This window comes from Bos javanicus, chromosome 3 (assembly GCF_032452875.1).
Source record: "Bos javanicus breed banteng chromosome 3, ARS-OSU_banteng_1.0, whole genome shotgun sequence".
Classification (NCBI taxonomy): domain Eukaryota; kingdom Metazoa; phylum Chordata; class Mammalia; order Artiodactyla; family Bovidae; genus Bos; species Bos javanicus.
This window is the reverse complement of record NC_083870.1, coordinates 33,248,703-33,262,229: the sequence shown is the minus strand read 5'-3', so window position 1 is coordinate 33,262,229 and position 13,527 is coordinate 33,248,703. Positions and strand designations below refer to the sequence as shown.

The following is a 13,527-nucleotide window of genomic DNA, read 5'->3' as shown; positions in this document are numbered from 1 at the left end:
TTCTTCCCAATAGCCCGGTGAGGCAGGTACAACTCTGTACATTTTTTTTTTTTTTTTTTAGATTTGGAAGTAAGCGCAAAGAGGTTGAGTACAAGTATAACAATAAGAGAAGTAAGAAGTCACAAAAGGACCTGTCTCAAGCAGAAGGCAGGTCCCAAGCAGCCCCTTTGGCAGCCTGTGGAGGTTCTGAGGAGCCTGGTTGGCCAGTTTGGGTAAAAGAGGGCAGCTGGATGGTCTCTGAAACTATTCACTGCTGTTTGTCTGTCTGTGTGTGTGTGTTGGGGTTGGGTGATGGCCCATTTACTGCAAGGTAGGTATTTTTTTTTTATCTATTTTCCACAAAAGGAAACTGAGGCTCATTGAGGTCAAAGTGATACAATTAGTAAGAACTCAGCCAAGTCCTTTGATTTCAAATCTAGAAAGCTTTCTAGTCAAAAAATCCTTAAGTTTTTGAAACTTTTTGGTTTATAAAGCATTTTTAAAAGAGAATGATGAATAGACACAAAGGTTTGTCCTGACTTGCACAGTTCTTTGTAAAGACAGCCAGCATGACATGGTAGAAAAGAAAACATAAGATTTGGAAGCCATCTGCAAATTATAGCATCCTGTGAAAATGTTTTTGTTCTTTCTTTTACATTATGAATATTTTTACTGTGAAAATTTAAAGGGACACTTTTCGTTCTTTCTGTGTCCTTATTCAGTGGCTATAAATTGTCTGCCACACAGTAGGAGCTCAATCAATATTAATTGGCTGAATGAAGCCTCAGGGCTCCGTTCTGCCCTCCTTAAAGCAGGCTACTCTGAGCCCAGCTGCTGACCAATCCTTCCCTCCTTGATAAGAGTGGGAATATCTTTCCTTCTGTGTTTGGCACTTGACCCTCTGGGCAGCCCTGTCCTGTCTGCCCTTCCTCTCTCCATTCTGTTTGTCATAAGCCATCTTGGGTGCTCCACTGTGGACCACAGATCCCATTGCCAACAGGAGGCTGGGCAGATGGATGGTGAAAGGAACGCCCATAGTCCATCTCCCTGGGTTGTTGGAGAAGAAATAGATGACTCAGTGCAGGCATGCAGAGACCATGACACCAGGCCTATTGGCAGCAGTGGCATGGCGGTGGAGGGTAGGGGCGGTGTCTTGGAGGCTTTTTTCTGCAGCCCCACTCCCTTACTCCAACCTGAAGGCCTAGACCTGCTTCCTGGGCATCAGAATCCTATGATCAGTCCTCTTAACTCCTAGGGATAAATGGATTGACTGGAGAAGAAGAATGGCTCTCTGTACCCTGCTAGACTGGACTCTTCCTACAGGATCCCAGGAAGAGAATGGCTGCAGCTCCAGGGCTCTGTCTTGGCTTCTGGGGACATTGGTCCAGTCTGCTCTGGAGTCTAAGTATGTTACCTTGTTTGCATTATGTGAAGCTGTAATGCAACACGTGGCTTAGCCTCTGAATATGAAATTAGAAAGAATAAGAAAGTAGGGGCTTTAGGTGAAGAGCCTATTTGCTCCAAGGAATGTGCCCAGTCTGTATCATGACACAACCCTACTTCCTCACTCCAGCAGAGGCTGTTCTCTGGGTTAGGATACTCTGGGTAGGCAGCCTGGTGGGATACATTTTAACATCAAAGAGACCTAGATTCACATCCCTCTCTACTGCTTCCTGGCTGTGTGACCTTGAACCTCTCTGAACCAGTTTCCTCATAAGGCAAAATGAGGGTAATAATATCTACTTGGAGGGCTGACGTGAGAGGGCAAAGGGTTTCTCTGTGGGGAGAGGTTTTAGTATAAAGGATTATGATGACGTGGCTCCCAGAAGGCAGAATGCGGGCATGTGGGCTCTTTTGTCAAATGTGCTTAGGTTCTGGGCAAATGGTTTTTGCAAGGGCCCTGGTGTATATAAAAATTTGCATCACCCTAAATCAGAGTGCCAATCACCATCCTGGCATCTGAGCTTGTGTGAGCCTGTAAGAGAAATGCCACCCCAGACAGTGGGAGCAATCTGTTCAGCAGACCACCATCCTGGCACTGGAGCCTGGCATAAGGCTTCAGGGTAATCCCATAGGTGTGAGTCCAGGACATCTGGTCAACCCTATGCTTGGAAGCTGAAGAGTGTGAAGAGAATTGGAGAATGATCTCAAGAAGAAAATTGAAAGCGAACTTAAGAAATTGTGAGGAAGGTATATCAAAGTTCAGAAACCTGAGGCTCAGGTCTGGGACAGGAGTCCTGCTGGCCCAGCTCCAAGGGCTGCAAAGCCAAGGCCAGATCTTTCTGTGACTCAGTGCCAAGTTACATCTTGGAGTTAACATGCAAGAAGGAGATTGAGACTTTTAGAGCAGGATGGAGACTTACTGTGACTAAGTCCAGCTTCTTAGGGCCTAGACTAAGGACACAGGAGAGGAGAGGATCAGCTTTCCCCCACACCAGTTCATTTGTTAGTCTACCTGGAAGTGGAAGTTGTATGGTGGTACCTGGGGCTACAGAGCTGTGTCTCCCAGGCTTGTGTGGAACTGGGTATGTTCCAAGGTTAACATGCTGTTGGTGTATGGTTTGGGTTGCATAAAGTGGAACTGTGCAGTGACCGGCATTATTCTGATGCTGACTCTCCTTTGGTGTATGACCAGACATTGGTTATTGGGTCTGAGGAAGGCACGGGCCTCCTAACTTGAGGGATGAGGGGGAGAGACAGAGTAGAGACTTCCTTCCTTGCTTTTAGGGGAGTCCCAACTCCATTCTGTCATCCTGGGATCATGATGGGCTGAGCAAGATCCTCTCCCAGGAAGGCAGTTCCTCAGATCCTATGACAACCGCCCTCCTTGGGGATAGGGACTGGCCTCTGCACACATGTCTAAGGGTCCTGCTGCTCCCACCCCAGCTGCCCCACAGGCTACTGGTCAATCTCTGATGACTCAGGGAGCTGAACCCCAAGGTAGGTGGGCCTGTACATTTTCCTGGAGCAGTTCTCTGAGGCCTTGGTATATATACTCCCCACACTCAGGATCCCCAGTGTTTGCACAAATTCATGGAGATGGGCAAAGAGAACGTTTCTGCTTGTCCACTGCCCAAGGGAGGGACTGAGGAGCGAGGAGGCCAGGCTGGCATTGCCTCCCAGGCTGCACGGGAAGGGGGGGACCCCCCTCCTCAGGAAGAGTGTGCTTGTCTGGAAATGTGCTGCCTGGATCCTCTGAAAGACAGACCCCTCGAATTCCTCTCCCCCTTGTCCTCAGTTCTATCACATTCTCCTCACGTGGAAAGAGCACCTGGCTAGCAGGTAGGAGATTTGGGTTCCACCACTGACTGTTTACCATTCTGAGAGAGCTTAGGCCAGTCGCCGTCTCCTGCTTTGTTCATCTACAACGTGGAAATAATAGTCAAGACCAGCAGATGGGAGATTTGGGTTCCAGCACTGACTGTTCATGGTTATGGGTGACCTTAGGCAAGTCGCCGTCTCCTGGTTTGTTCTACAATGTGGAAATAATAGTCATGTCTGTTCTACTGGTTATTTTTAGATGCAGTGAGATAATGTAGGTGAAAGGGCTTTGGAAAATGTAAGCAATGCTACTCAAGTGTATGGTACTATTATTAAAACAACTCTGAGCTCTCACTCATTGCTCCCAGCCACTTCTGGCCTTTCAAGGTGCTTCCTCTTAGGAAGACCAGAGCTAGCTCTTCTTCATCTTTATTGTGACAGTGAATCACCTGGGATCTTATTAAAGTGTAGATTCTGCTTCAGCAGGTCTGAGGTGGGCTTGGAGTCTGCATTTCCTTGCTTCCACCTGATGACGATATTGCTGATCTTGGGCACCACAGGTGAGGTGCAAGGACCTGAACTCCCCCCTTATAGGAAAGGAGAATGGACTCTTTCTACAGTCAATTGAAAAAGAAACAGCTGAGAAAATAGAACAGAAGTATCAGTTTATTAAAATAGTTTCCAATCAAAGATGGTCTGTGGTCACAGATGATATATTTTGGTCTCTGGAAAGACAGAGAGCAAGAGGTGGGAGGAGGAGAGAGAGACAGAGAGACCTGGGAGACTCGGGGCCAAGAAGCCCTGGAGATATTACTTCCTGGACTTCTCTGTAGAGCAGCTACCGTTGGTCTTGCTAAGAGAGTCTGTGCTGCCCATTCTTGAGCCTGCACTGTTGAGGAGTTTGTTGATTTCTCCTGGGATGCTCTGCTTCTCCTCATTCTCAGTCTCCCGATGGTAGAAGTAGTTAAAGTTGGAGACAATAACAGGCACAGGGAGGGCAATGGTGAGGACCCCTGCAATGGCACACAGAGTGCCCACGATTTTTCCCCCTGGGGTGGTTGGGCACATGTCCCCATAGCCCACAGTTGTCATGGTGACCACTGCCCACCAGAAGCCATCAGGAATGCTAGAGAAATGGGACTCTGGCTCATCCACCTCGGCAAAGTAGACTGCGCTGGAGAAAAGGATGACGCCGATGAAGAGGAAGAAGATGAGCAGCCCCAGCTCCCGCATGGAAGCCTTCAGTGTCTGCCCCAGGATCTGCAGCCCCTTGGAGTGGCGGGAGAGCTTGAAGATGCGGAAGACCCTCACAAGGCGGATGATCCTCAGGATGGCCAGGGACATGTTCTGCTGGGCACTCGGCTCTGTCTCCTGGACCAGCTCCGTGATGAGGGTTGCAAAGTAGGGGATGATGGAGATGATGTCGATGATGTTCATGATGTTCCTGAAGAAGTCAGTCTTGCTGGGGCAGACCATGAACCGGAGCACTAGTTCAAAGGTGAACCACACGATGCAGGTGGACTCCACCATGAAGAACGGGTCAGTGAACATGGTGTGGGAGAGGACTGTTTTGCTCATGTTGAGGCTGGGGTCTCTCACCACCTTCAGCTCCCTATCCTCTCGGAACTCAGGAAGGGTCTCCAGGCAGAAGATGGTGATGGAGATGATCACGACCAAGACGGAGACCACAGCCACACCACGGGCGGCACTGGAGCTCTCAGGGTACTCGAAGAGGAGCCAGAACTGCCGGTGGATGTCATTGGTGGGGAGCAATGTTTCAGGATCTTTGATGAAGCCTTCATCCTCTCGGAACTGGTCCATGGCCTCACTGCCCAGCTCATAGAAGGAGATCTCGTCTGCAAAGACGTCGATAGGGACATTGGCCGGGCGCCGGATCTTCCCACCAGATTGGTAATAGTATAGGATCCCATCAAAACTAGGCCGGTTCCTGTCAAAGAAATACTCATTTCTCATGGAGTCAAAGAACTGCATCCTTTTCTCCCGGTCTCCCAGGAGGGTCTCTGGGAACTGATTGAGGGTTCTGAGCTGGGTCTCGAACCTCAGGCCAGCAATGTTGATGATCACCCGCTGGTATCCTTCATTTAAGACCACCGTCTCAGGCCCTGGGGAATCAATGTAGTCTCCTGGGAGCTTGGAGAAGACCGTCTCATGGCTGGTGCTGTCGTTGATGAGGGTCTTCCAGTTGGAGAAGGGGCTGCTCCCAGGCCAGCCTTTTGGGGTGGTTGGGTCAAAGTCTGTGGCATAGCCTGGCTCTTCCTGGATTTCATCTGAGTTATCAAAGTTGACCAGAGCAACCTCCATTTCTTTCCAGCCACACACATCCATCCTACGGGGTCAGGGAAACAGCATGAAGACCCTCAGTCTTCCCCGTCTGCTGTGAGCTGTGGAGAGGAAGAAAGGCATCATGCAAGAGCTAACATAGGGTTCAGCTGGTTCTTGATCCAGCTTGCAGTGAGGTTTACCAATAGGTTAAAAAATGGTTTATTTTTAGCTCAGGATGGAACCTTGTGGTTATTTTGGCAACATTCTTCTGGAAACTAGTTTGCACACTTGGAGTCTGCACACTAATAATGAGAGAAGAAATTGGAAAGACAGAGCCAGACTGAGAGGGGAAAACTTCTCCACCCAAACAGAGTGTCCATACACAATGACAGGGAGAGGTCATAATAATAAAATGTGTAATTTGGTGTTTGTTCGAAGTTCTCCAGTTTACCCAACACTTTTCGTGCCCAATCTCACCTTTAACTCTTTTTTCTCACACTTTATGGCCAGTCCCTTACCTATCCTTTTAGGTATTATATCATCAAAGTATGTCTAGAATTGAACCAGTTCTTATCACCACCACCACTACCTCTTGGACCCAATTGGAATTCTGTTGGGAAGGATGAAGATGAAGGCTGAGTGGACAAGCACTGTCCTCCCAGCAGTAAGCCTTAGCCCCTCCTCTGTAAGTAAGTCTAGGGTTGTTTAGAGGATACATTAACTGAGATAGCATGTGTGAAATGCCTGATGGAGAGATCATTAAGTTACAGTCATTATTTTTGTGAACTTCCCCACATAATAGCGACTTTAGAAGCCAACATAAGTGAAAGTGTTAGTTGCTCAGTCATGTCTGACTCTGCAACTCCGTGGGTTGTAGCCTGCCAGGCTCCTTTGCCCATGGAGTTCTCCAGGCAAGAATACTGGAGTGGGTTGCCATTTCCTTCTCCAGGGGAATCTTTCCAACCCAAGGATCGAACCCGGGTCTCCTATATTACAGGCAGACACTTTACCATCAGAACCACCAGGGAAGCCCATAGCCACTGATATTTTTTGTGCCTAAGTCTAAGATGTTTTCTATTTTTCTTTTAATTTTATTGAAGTATTAGTTGATTTAAGTGTGTTGATTTCTGCTGCATAGCAAAATGACCCAGTTTTTTATATATATTCTTTTCCATTACATTTTATCACAGGCTACTGAATATAGTTCCTGTGCTATACAGTAAGATCTTGCTGTTTACCCATCCTATAGAAACTAGCGTTTGCATCTGCTAATCCCAAGCTCGCAATTCTTCCCTAACCCAACTACCTCCCTCCTGGCAACTACGAGTCTGTTTTCTGTCTGTGAGTCTATTTCTCTTTCATAGATATGTTGATTTGTGTCATATTTTAGATTCCATATATAAGGGATAGCATATGGCATTTGTCTTTCTATTTCTGACTGACTTCACAGTATGATAATCTCTAGATCTATCCATGTTGCTGCAGATGGCATTATCTCACTCTTTTTGATGGCTGAGTAATATTCCATTGTATTTATATACCACATGCTCTTTATCCATACATTTGTTGGTGGACATTTAGATTGTTTCCATGTCTTGGCTATTGTAAATGGTGCTGCCATGAACATCAGGGTGCATGTATCTTTTTGAATTATAGTTTTGTCCGGGTGCATGCCCAGGAGTGAGATAGCTGGATCACATCGCAACTCTAGGTTTTCTAGGAACCTCCATACTGTTTTCCATAATGGCTGCACCAATTTACTTTTCCATCAACAGTGTAGGAGAGTTCCCTTTTTCTCCACACCCTCTCCAAACTTTATTATTCGTAGACTTTTTAATGATGGCCATTCTATAAGTCCAAGATGTTTATGGGGAATGATTTCATTAAAAGTCTTTCGAGGCAGTGGAAAGTAAGGAATAGTGTGTGTGTGTGTGTGTGTGTGTGTGTGTGTGCACACATGTGCATGTGTGTGTGTATTAGGGATGGGGTTAAGGAGAACACGCCAGTGAGCTTGGATATCCACAAACATGAACTAAGATTCCTTCTTTAGGTCCATTCAAACTTTGACTTCAGCATGAAAACCCTGAAACCAGGCAGGCTGGGGGTGACAGTGGGAGACAGGTCAAGTCTGTGGTGGTTACAGCTTTGAATAGTTTCATTTGCAGATAATAAGGGTAACCTGCATGCACACAGCTGTAGTCTTTTCAAAGTGATTCCACATTCACTTATTCACCTTCACTTAAATGACAATGGTCATAGGAGGGTGGAAAAGGTTATTTCCATTCATGGGTGGGGAAACTGAGTCACAGGAGCCAAGTGGCCTTCCCAAGTTCACACAATTAGTGGCACAGAGCCCCGACATGAACCTGCCTCCCCGCCTGGTAGACCCACTAGATCACGGGGCCCCTTGCATGGAAGCTGAGGCCTCTTGGGGAGCTGCAGCCCGGGGCCTCAGAGTGTGAGAGTTCAGAACTCGTTTGGTTCCACACCCTCTTTCCTCAGTTCAGGGGCAATGTGTGGGGTGAAGAGCTCAGGTTAGAGTGGCCAGGATGGGTTGAACACCTGTCCCATCTCATGAGAGTGTGTGGCCTTTGCAGGCCACCTAATTTCACTGAACTTCAGCCTCTTGATCGTGGAATTGGGAGGATGTACCCACCACTGAGAGTGTCAGGTACCACGTGAGCTGTAGAATGTTGGAGGGCAGGATGGAGCCACAGTTCAGAACTCCTGGGCTTGAGCCCATTGCTGTGAGGTGGAATCCTGACCCTGCACACGGTCAGCCCTGGAGGAATATTTGCTGCTCCTTTGCAGTGGTCCATGTGATGATTTAGGGGCCCAATCCTGGGACACTGGGCTGCTGAGCAGAGGTGGGACCAGGAATCCAGTTCTGTGTCTGCCTTGTGAACTCAGAGCTGTACTTTCTGGTTTGGGATCCTGACCCTTGGTGAAGTTTTGGGTTTGTTTCCTTCCTGGTGTGAATCCCACTCCATTTTATCCAGACTGAGAAGAAGAGGTACCATCCGGGGGTCTTGGAGAGAGCTCCAAGTGCCTAGAGTGGGCCCTTATTAGGAGCCTGCTCCTTCTTATCAGGGTTTGGGAGGCAATGTGGAGAGGAGGGAGAGCTTCTTGGGCCAAATTAACTTCCTCTCCTGGGAACCAGACCATTTTCCTTCCCCATTCTTGTTCTCCTCTTTGCTGCTTCCACTTCCAGCTCAAAGTGACAGGTACAGGGGTGGCTGAAGAGGGTCAGGTAGTGTAGGAGAGAGAAGAATAGTGTTAAGTTCAGAGTGTTCTGTGGTCTACTGGAGCTCCACGTATGCATGTATCCACGTATCCACGTATGCATGTATCCATGCTCAGTTGCTCAGTCATGTCTGACTCTTTTCGACCCAATGGACTGTAGCCTGCCAGACTCCTCTGTTCATGGGATTCTCCAGGCAAGAATACTGGAGTGGGTTGCCATGCCCTCCTCCAGGGTATCTTCCCAACCCAGGGGTTGAACTTGCGTCTCCTGCAAGTCACCTGCACTGCAGGCAGATTTTTTTTTACCACTGAGCCACTAGGGAAGCCGACGTGCCGCATTTAGAGTAGTAACTTCTGTTCATTATGGACAGAAGGAAGAGAATTGGTCTTGGGACAAGAGACCTGGCTTGAGGCCCCACCCCAGCCCTTGTGTGTATGTGTGTGTGAGTGTGTGTGTGTGTGTGTTAGTCACTCAGTCATGTCCAACCCTTTGTGACCCTATGGGCTATAGCCCGCCAGGCTCCTCTGTCCATGGAATTCTCCCGGCAAGAAAACTGGAGTGGGTTGCCATTTCCTTCTCTGCCCCTGTCCTTAGGAGTTGTATATTTTTGAGCAAATCACTGGATTCTATGAGCCTCTGGTTTCCAATCCATAAAATGGGAAATATAATGGCAGTTCCCACATGAAAATGAGAACTAAATGAGGTAATGACAGTAAGAACACATAGTGAGCTATTAAAAAATTTAAGGAATGACCTCCCCACTCCCCTACCCTTTGCCCCATATGTAAAGCCAATGTAACATATGTGTAAGCAGAAAAAAGTTCCCTGTGGCCTCACACAGCCCCGGGAGGAATTCTCAGCTTGCTGCCCTCCTATCCGCTCTCCTAATCCTGCCCCTGTGCCTTTGTGCTGGTTTGGCTCCCTCTGGGCATCCACCTCCCCTTCCTCTCTTTCCTCTTCCTCCCTGCCCATTTGGGCGTTGTTTGGATCCTGCTTGTCTGACAAACCTAGCCTGGCCAGTCCAGCTTGGAGAGCCCCCTACCTTCCCTGAGTCTGGATCTCCTTGCCCAGATGGTCCACTTTGCACTCATTTTGGAGTTACAGCTTCCGCAGTTCAGCCTCAGGGCGCCCACTCTCTCGTGAGCTTTGAGAGAGCAGGACGGTGTCTTACAGTTTTTTCTTCCGCCCTGCACAGTCTTAGGGGGCAAGATTCACATCTGATGATCCCCCCACTGCATCATCCCAGGGCCCAGCTCAATGTGGTGGATAGAGAAATGTCCGATGAGGGTCAGCGGGGTGTAAGAAGTGGTGTGCAGTGCCAAGTTCAAACAGGGTTGTGGCCGAGCAGTGAACATTTGTTAAGCAGGTGAACCATGAGTGAAAGGAGAAGTGAGAAGTTCGTGCTCACAGGAATGGGGATCGTCTCTGCTTTGTGCACCATTATGATTCCAGGACCTAGCCCGGTGTTGAGCCCACTCAGAGTTCAGTTAATCTCTGGTGAGTGAATGAAGTGCGGTAGATAGCATCCTGGGCTTGCCATGCCTCCACTGCCTTGATCACTGACTACTTGCATTTCCTTATCAAAACTCCATTTAAAAAATCTGTAATAAGAAAATATGCTAGTCAAAAAAGGCAGATAAAAAAGGTACATTTAGAGTAGCTCCATTTAAACACAATTCTAGAAACTGCAAACTAACCTAGAGTGACAGAAAGCTGATCAGCAGTTGCCTGGGGAAGCGGGTGGGGAGAGAGAGGAAAGGATTATCAAGGGGTCAAGGGAACTCTCTATTAAAACAATTAGTTAATTAATTTTAAAAACTGGACTGTAGCTGCTTTATACAGATGTGTCAGTTTCTGCTGTACAGCAGAGTGAATCAGCCATACCTATACACACATCCTGTCTTTTTTGGATTACCTTCCCATTTAGGTCACCGCAGAGCACTGAGTAGAGTTCCCTGTGCTCTACAGTAGGTTCTCATACGTTATTTATTTTATACATAGTAGTGTATGTATGTCGGTCCCAATCTCCCAGGTTATCCCATGCCCCGCCCCATTTCCCCTGGTGTCCATACACTTGTTCCCTATGTCTGTGTCTCTATTTCTGTTTTGCAAATAAGATCATATATACCATTTTTCTAGATTCCACATATATGCCTTAACATACAAATATCTGTTTTCCTCTTTCTGAATTACTTTACTCTGTATGACGGTCTCTAGTACATCCGCAACTCTGCAAGTGACACAGTTTTGTTCATTTTAGTGGCTGAGTAATATTCCACTATATGGATGTACCACATCTTCTTTATCCATTCCTCTGTCAGTGAATATCTAGGTTGCTTCCACGTCCTGGCTATAGTGCTGCAATGAACATTGGGGTGCATGTATCTTTTTGAATCATGATTTTTCTCGGGGTACCTGCCAGGGTACTCGCCGTTCTTGGTAGTTTTCCCTGAGTCTTGTATCTTTTCATCTGCCCAGCTTTCTAGGGCTTTGATAGAATTCGACCCCATGGACTATAGCTCGCCAGGCTTCTCTGTCCATGGGATTCTCTAGACAAGAATACTAGAATGGGTAGCCATTCCCTTCTCCAGGGAATCTTCCCGACCCAAGGATCAAACCCGGGTCTCCTGCTATGCCTACAGATTCTTTACAGTCTGAGCCATCAGGGAATAGTCCTTGGCTCCATTCATGATAGCCAAGATGGAAACTGGTTCTGACCTTGGGTTGCCTGCCTTCCCCTCCATGGCCCTCTGGCAGACGATGGACATTCTGGGTGTGGTGGGGCACCCCAGTGAGGGTGGAGTTGTGGGGATGGGGTACTTGGGGGACAGCTCACTTCATGGTTGGCAGCGTCCTGGGGCACTCTACTCGCTGTTCTTGGTAGTTTTCCCTGAGTCTTGTAGCTTTTCATCTACGCACCATTCTAGGGCTTCGATAGAATTACCAGTATTCAGAGCTGAACCCTCACCCACAGCTGAAGTGATCATTGTATTCAGGAGTCTTCTAAGACATCTGATTCCATTCATACCTCTGCTATGCCTGTCACAGTGCCAAGACAGTGTGTTGGGCTGAAATAACCTCTTTTCCCCTCTGAACATACTTGTGTTTTCCTCCATCTGGGTCACTGATTGTGCAGGTCCTGTCCCTTGCATCCCTTCCTTCTGACTTCACCTGAAGATGTAACTTTCCTTAAGGAGACAGGGAGGTGCTCTTGCCCTCTTGATAACCTCCACACAAGGTTTTGACACAGTTCTGGATCCATGTCTCATCTCCCCAGAGCCCTGTCGTCTTCTGGTCCCTTTGCATCTTTGTAGGCAAGGACAGGTGGGTCTACTCACTGTCCCCAGCACATCTTACAGCTCTCCCTCTTCTGAACTTTGCTCCTCCTCCCCCAGAGCCAGACTGGCTTGGGTTTGAATCTCAACTCTGTATGCAGTAGGTATGTGGCCTTGGGTAAATCACCACCTTCATAAACAATGCTTTGTTTCTCTCCAAATGGGTCTACTCATATCTTCCCTCAAGGTTCTTGGGAGAGGAAAAGATAATATATGTTGTGAATAACCTGCAGGGCACATAGTAGGCATTCTTAGATGGGAGCTGCTATGGTTCACATTCATCTATCCTGGGAAGCCTTCGAGGCTGTGTGTGGAACACAGTGACCCCAGCTACCTTCCCTCCCTCTGGAGCGCTTCAGTTTTGCCCCCAGTCTGCAGACGTGGCTTTGTTGCACTGGTGGTCTCTTCCTGGACTAAGCTGAGCACTTCCTGCAGACAGGGCTTTGTAGGGCCCAGCCCTGTGCTGTTCCCAAAACAATGTTCCAAAGATGTCTGAGAGTCTGGTCTCTCAAGTTCACAGTGATCAGGAGCAGTCAGTTGCCCTTGGTTGCCTAGCAACCCTAACACTTCCTACACTTTAAGGTGAGGCGGCAGCCATCCCTGAGTCAGAGACTGGCTGAAAGAAGTCATCATGCAGGCAACTGTGCGTGCTGCCGCCTCGAGAGCCTCAGGGACGGGAAACTCAGAGTTGCATAGAGGGCGAGCTCAGATGTCACAGGGCTGGGAGCAGCCGGGGAATGAGGAGGTGGGCAAGTGGGCTTGGCACAGGGTGGGTTTCCACTGGTTGCTGTCCAGTGAATAAGAGGATGATTGAAGGAAGGAGTGGCTGGAAGGCAGAGACTGGTGCTGCTTATCTTCAGACAGAAGAGGGAGTCCTTGTTCTGCTGGATGCAGTTCCTGGCCCACTTTGTGAAGATGACTCTACAGTGCCTCTTCCTTCCATCTGGGAGCTGCTTCTCTCCCCTCTTTGCTCCAGCCAGGCCTTGGGGCCACTGACTGTCCCTCCAGGTGGCTCTCATGCTCCCTCTTCCTGGTTTCAGCCCTGCCATCAGTCCAGCCCCCTCTCTTGTGATCACCTTGAATGACCAGCCCAGCTTCAGATAGGAGCCTGAAGAGAATAGTTTCCAGTCCTCTCTGCCCAACTGGCGGTCAGGATGGGGACTTCACCCTCCAAGGGCCTCAGTTTCCCCAAGTGGGGAATTGTGAGAGGGATTCTTAGGCAAGATTTGCTGTCCTAGCCGCCCTCCTGTCCCTAGGCGGAGGTGACCCAAGTACCCTCCTCCCCTCGCCATCCTAGCAGAAGGCAATGGGTGGAAATGGGAGCCTGGGAGGCATCAGAGGGGTAAAGCTGGAAGCTGAGGCCAGCATCCTGCTGGGAGACCTGAACCCAATAGGGAAGGTGGAGTCAGCAGGTTGGGGTGAGGG

The 13,527-nt window shown here is 48.5% G+C and overlaps 1 protein-coding gene across 1 annotated transcript; it reads right to left on the bottom strand.

The window, feature by feature from the left end:
• Positions 1-4,033: 4,033 nt before the first annotated feature.
• Positions 4,034-5,632, bottom strand: KCNA10 (potassium voltage-gated channel subfamily A member 10). Its single transcript, XM_061413235.1, has one exon. The coding sequence runs from the start codon at positions 5,584-5,586 to the stop codon at positions 4,051-4,053; it is 1,536 nt and encodes a 511-aa protein (XP_061269219.1). The 5' UTR covers positions 5,587-5,632; the 3' UTR covers positions 4,034-4,050.
• Positions 5,633-13,527: the final 7,895 nt, after the last annotated feature.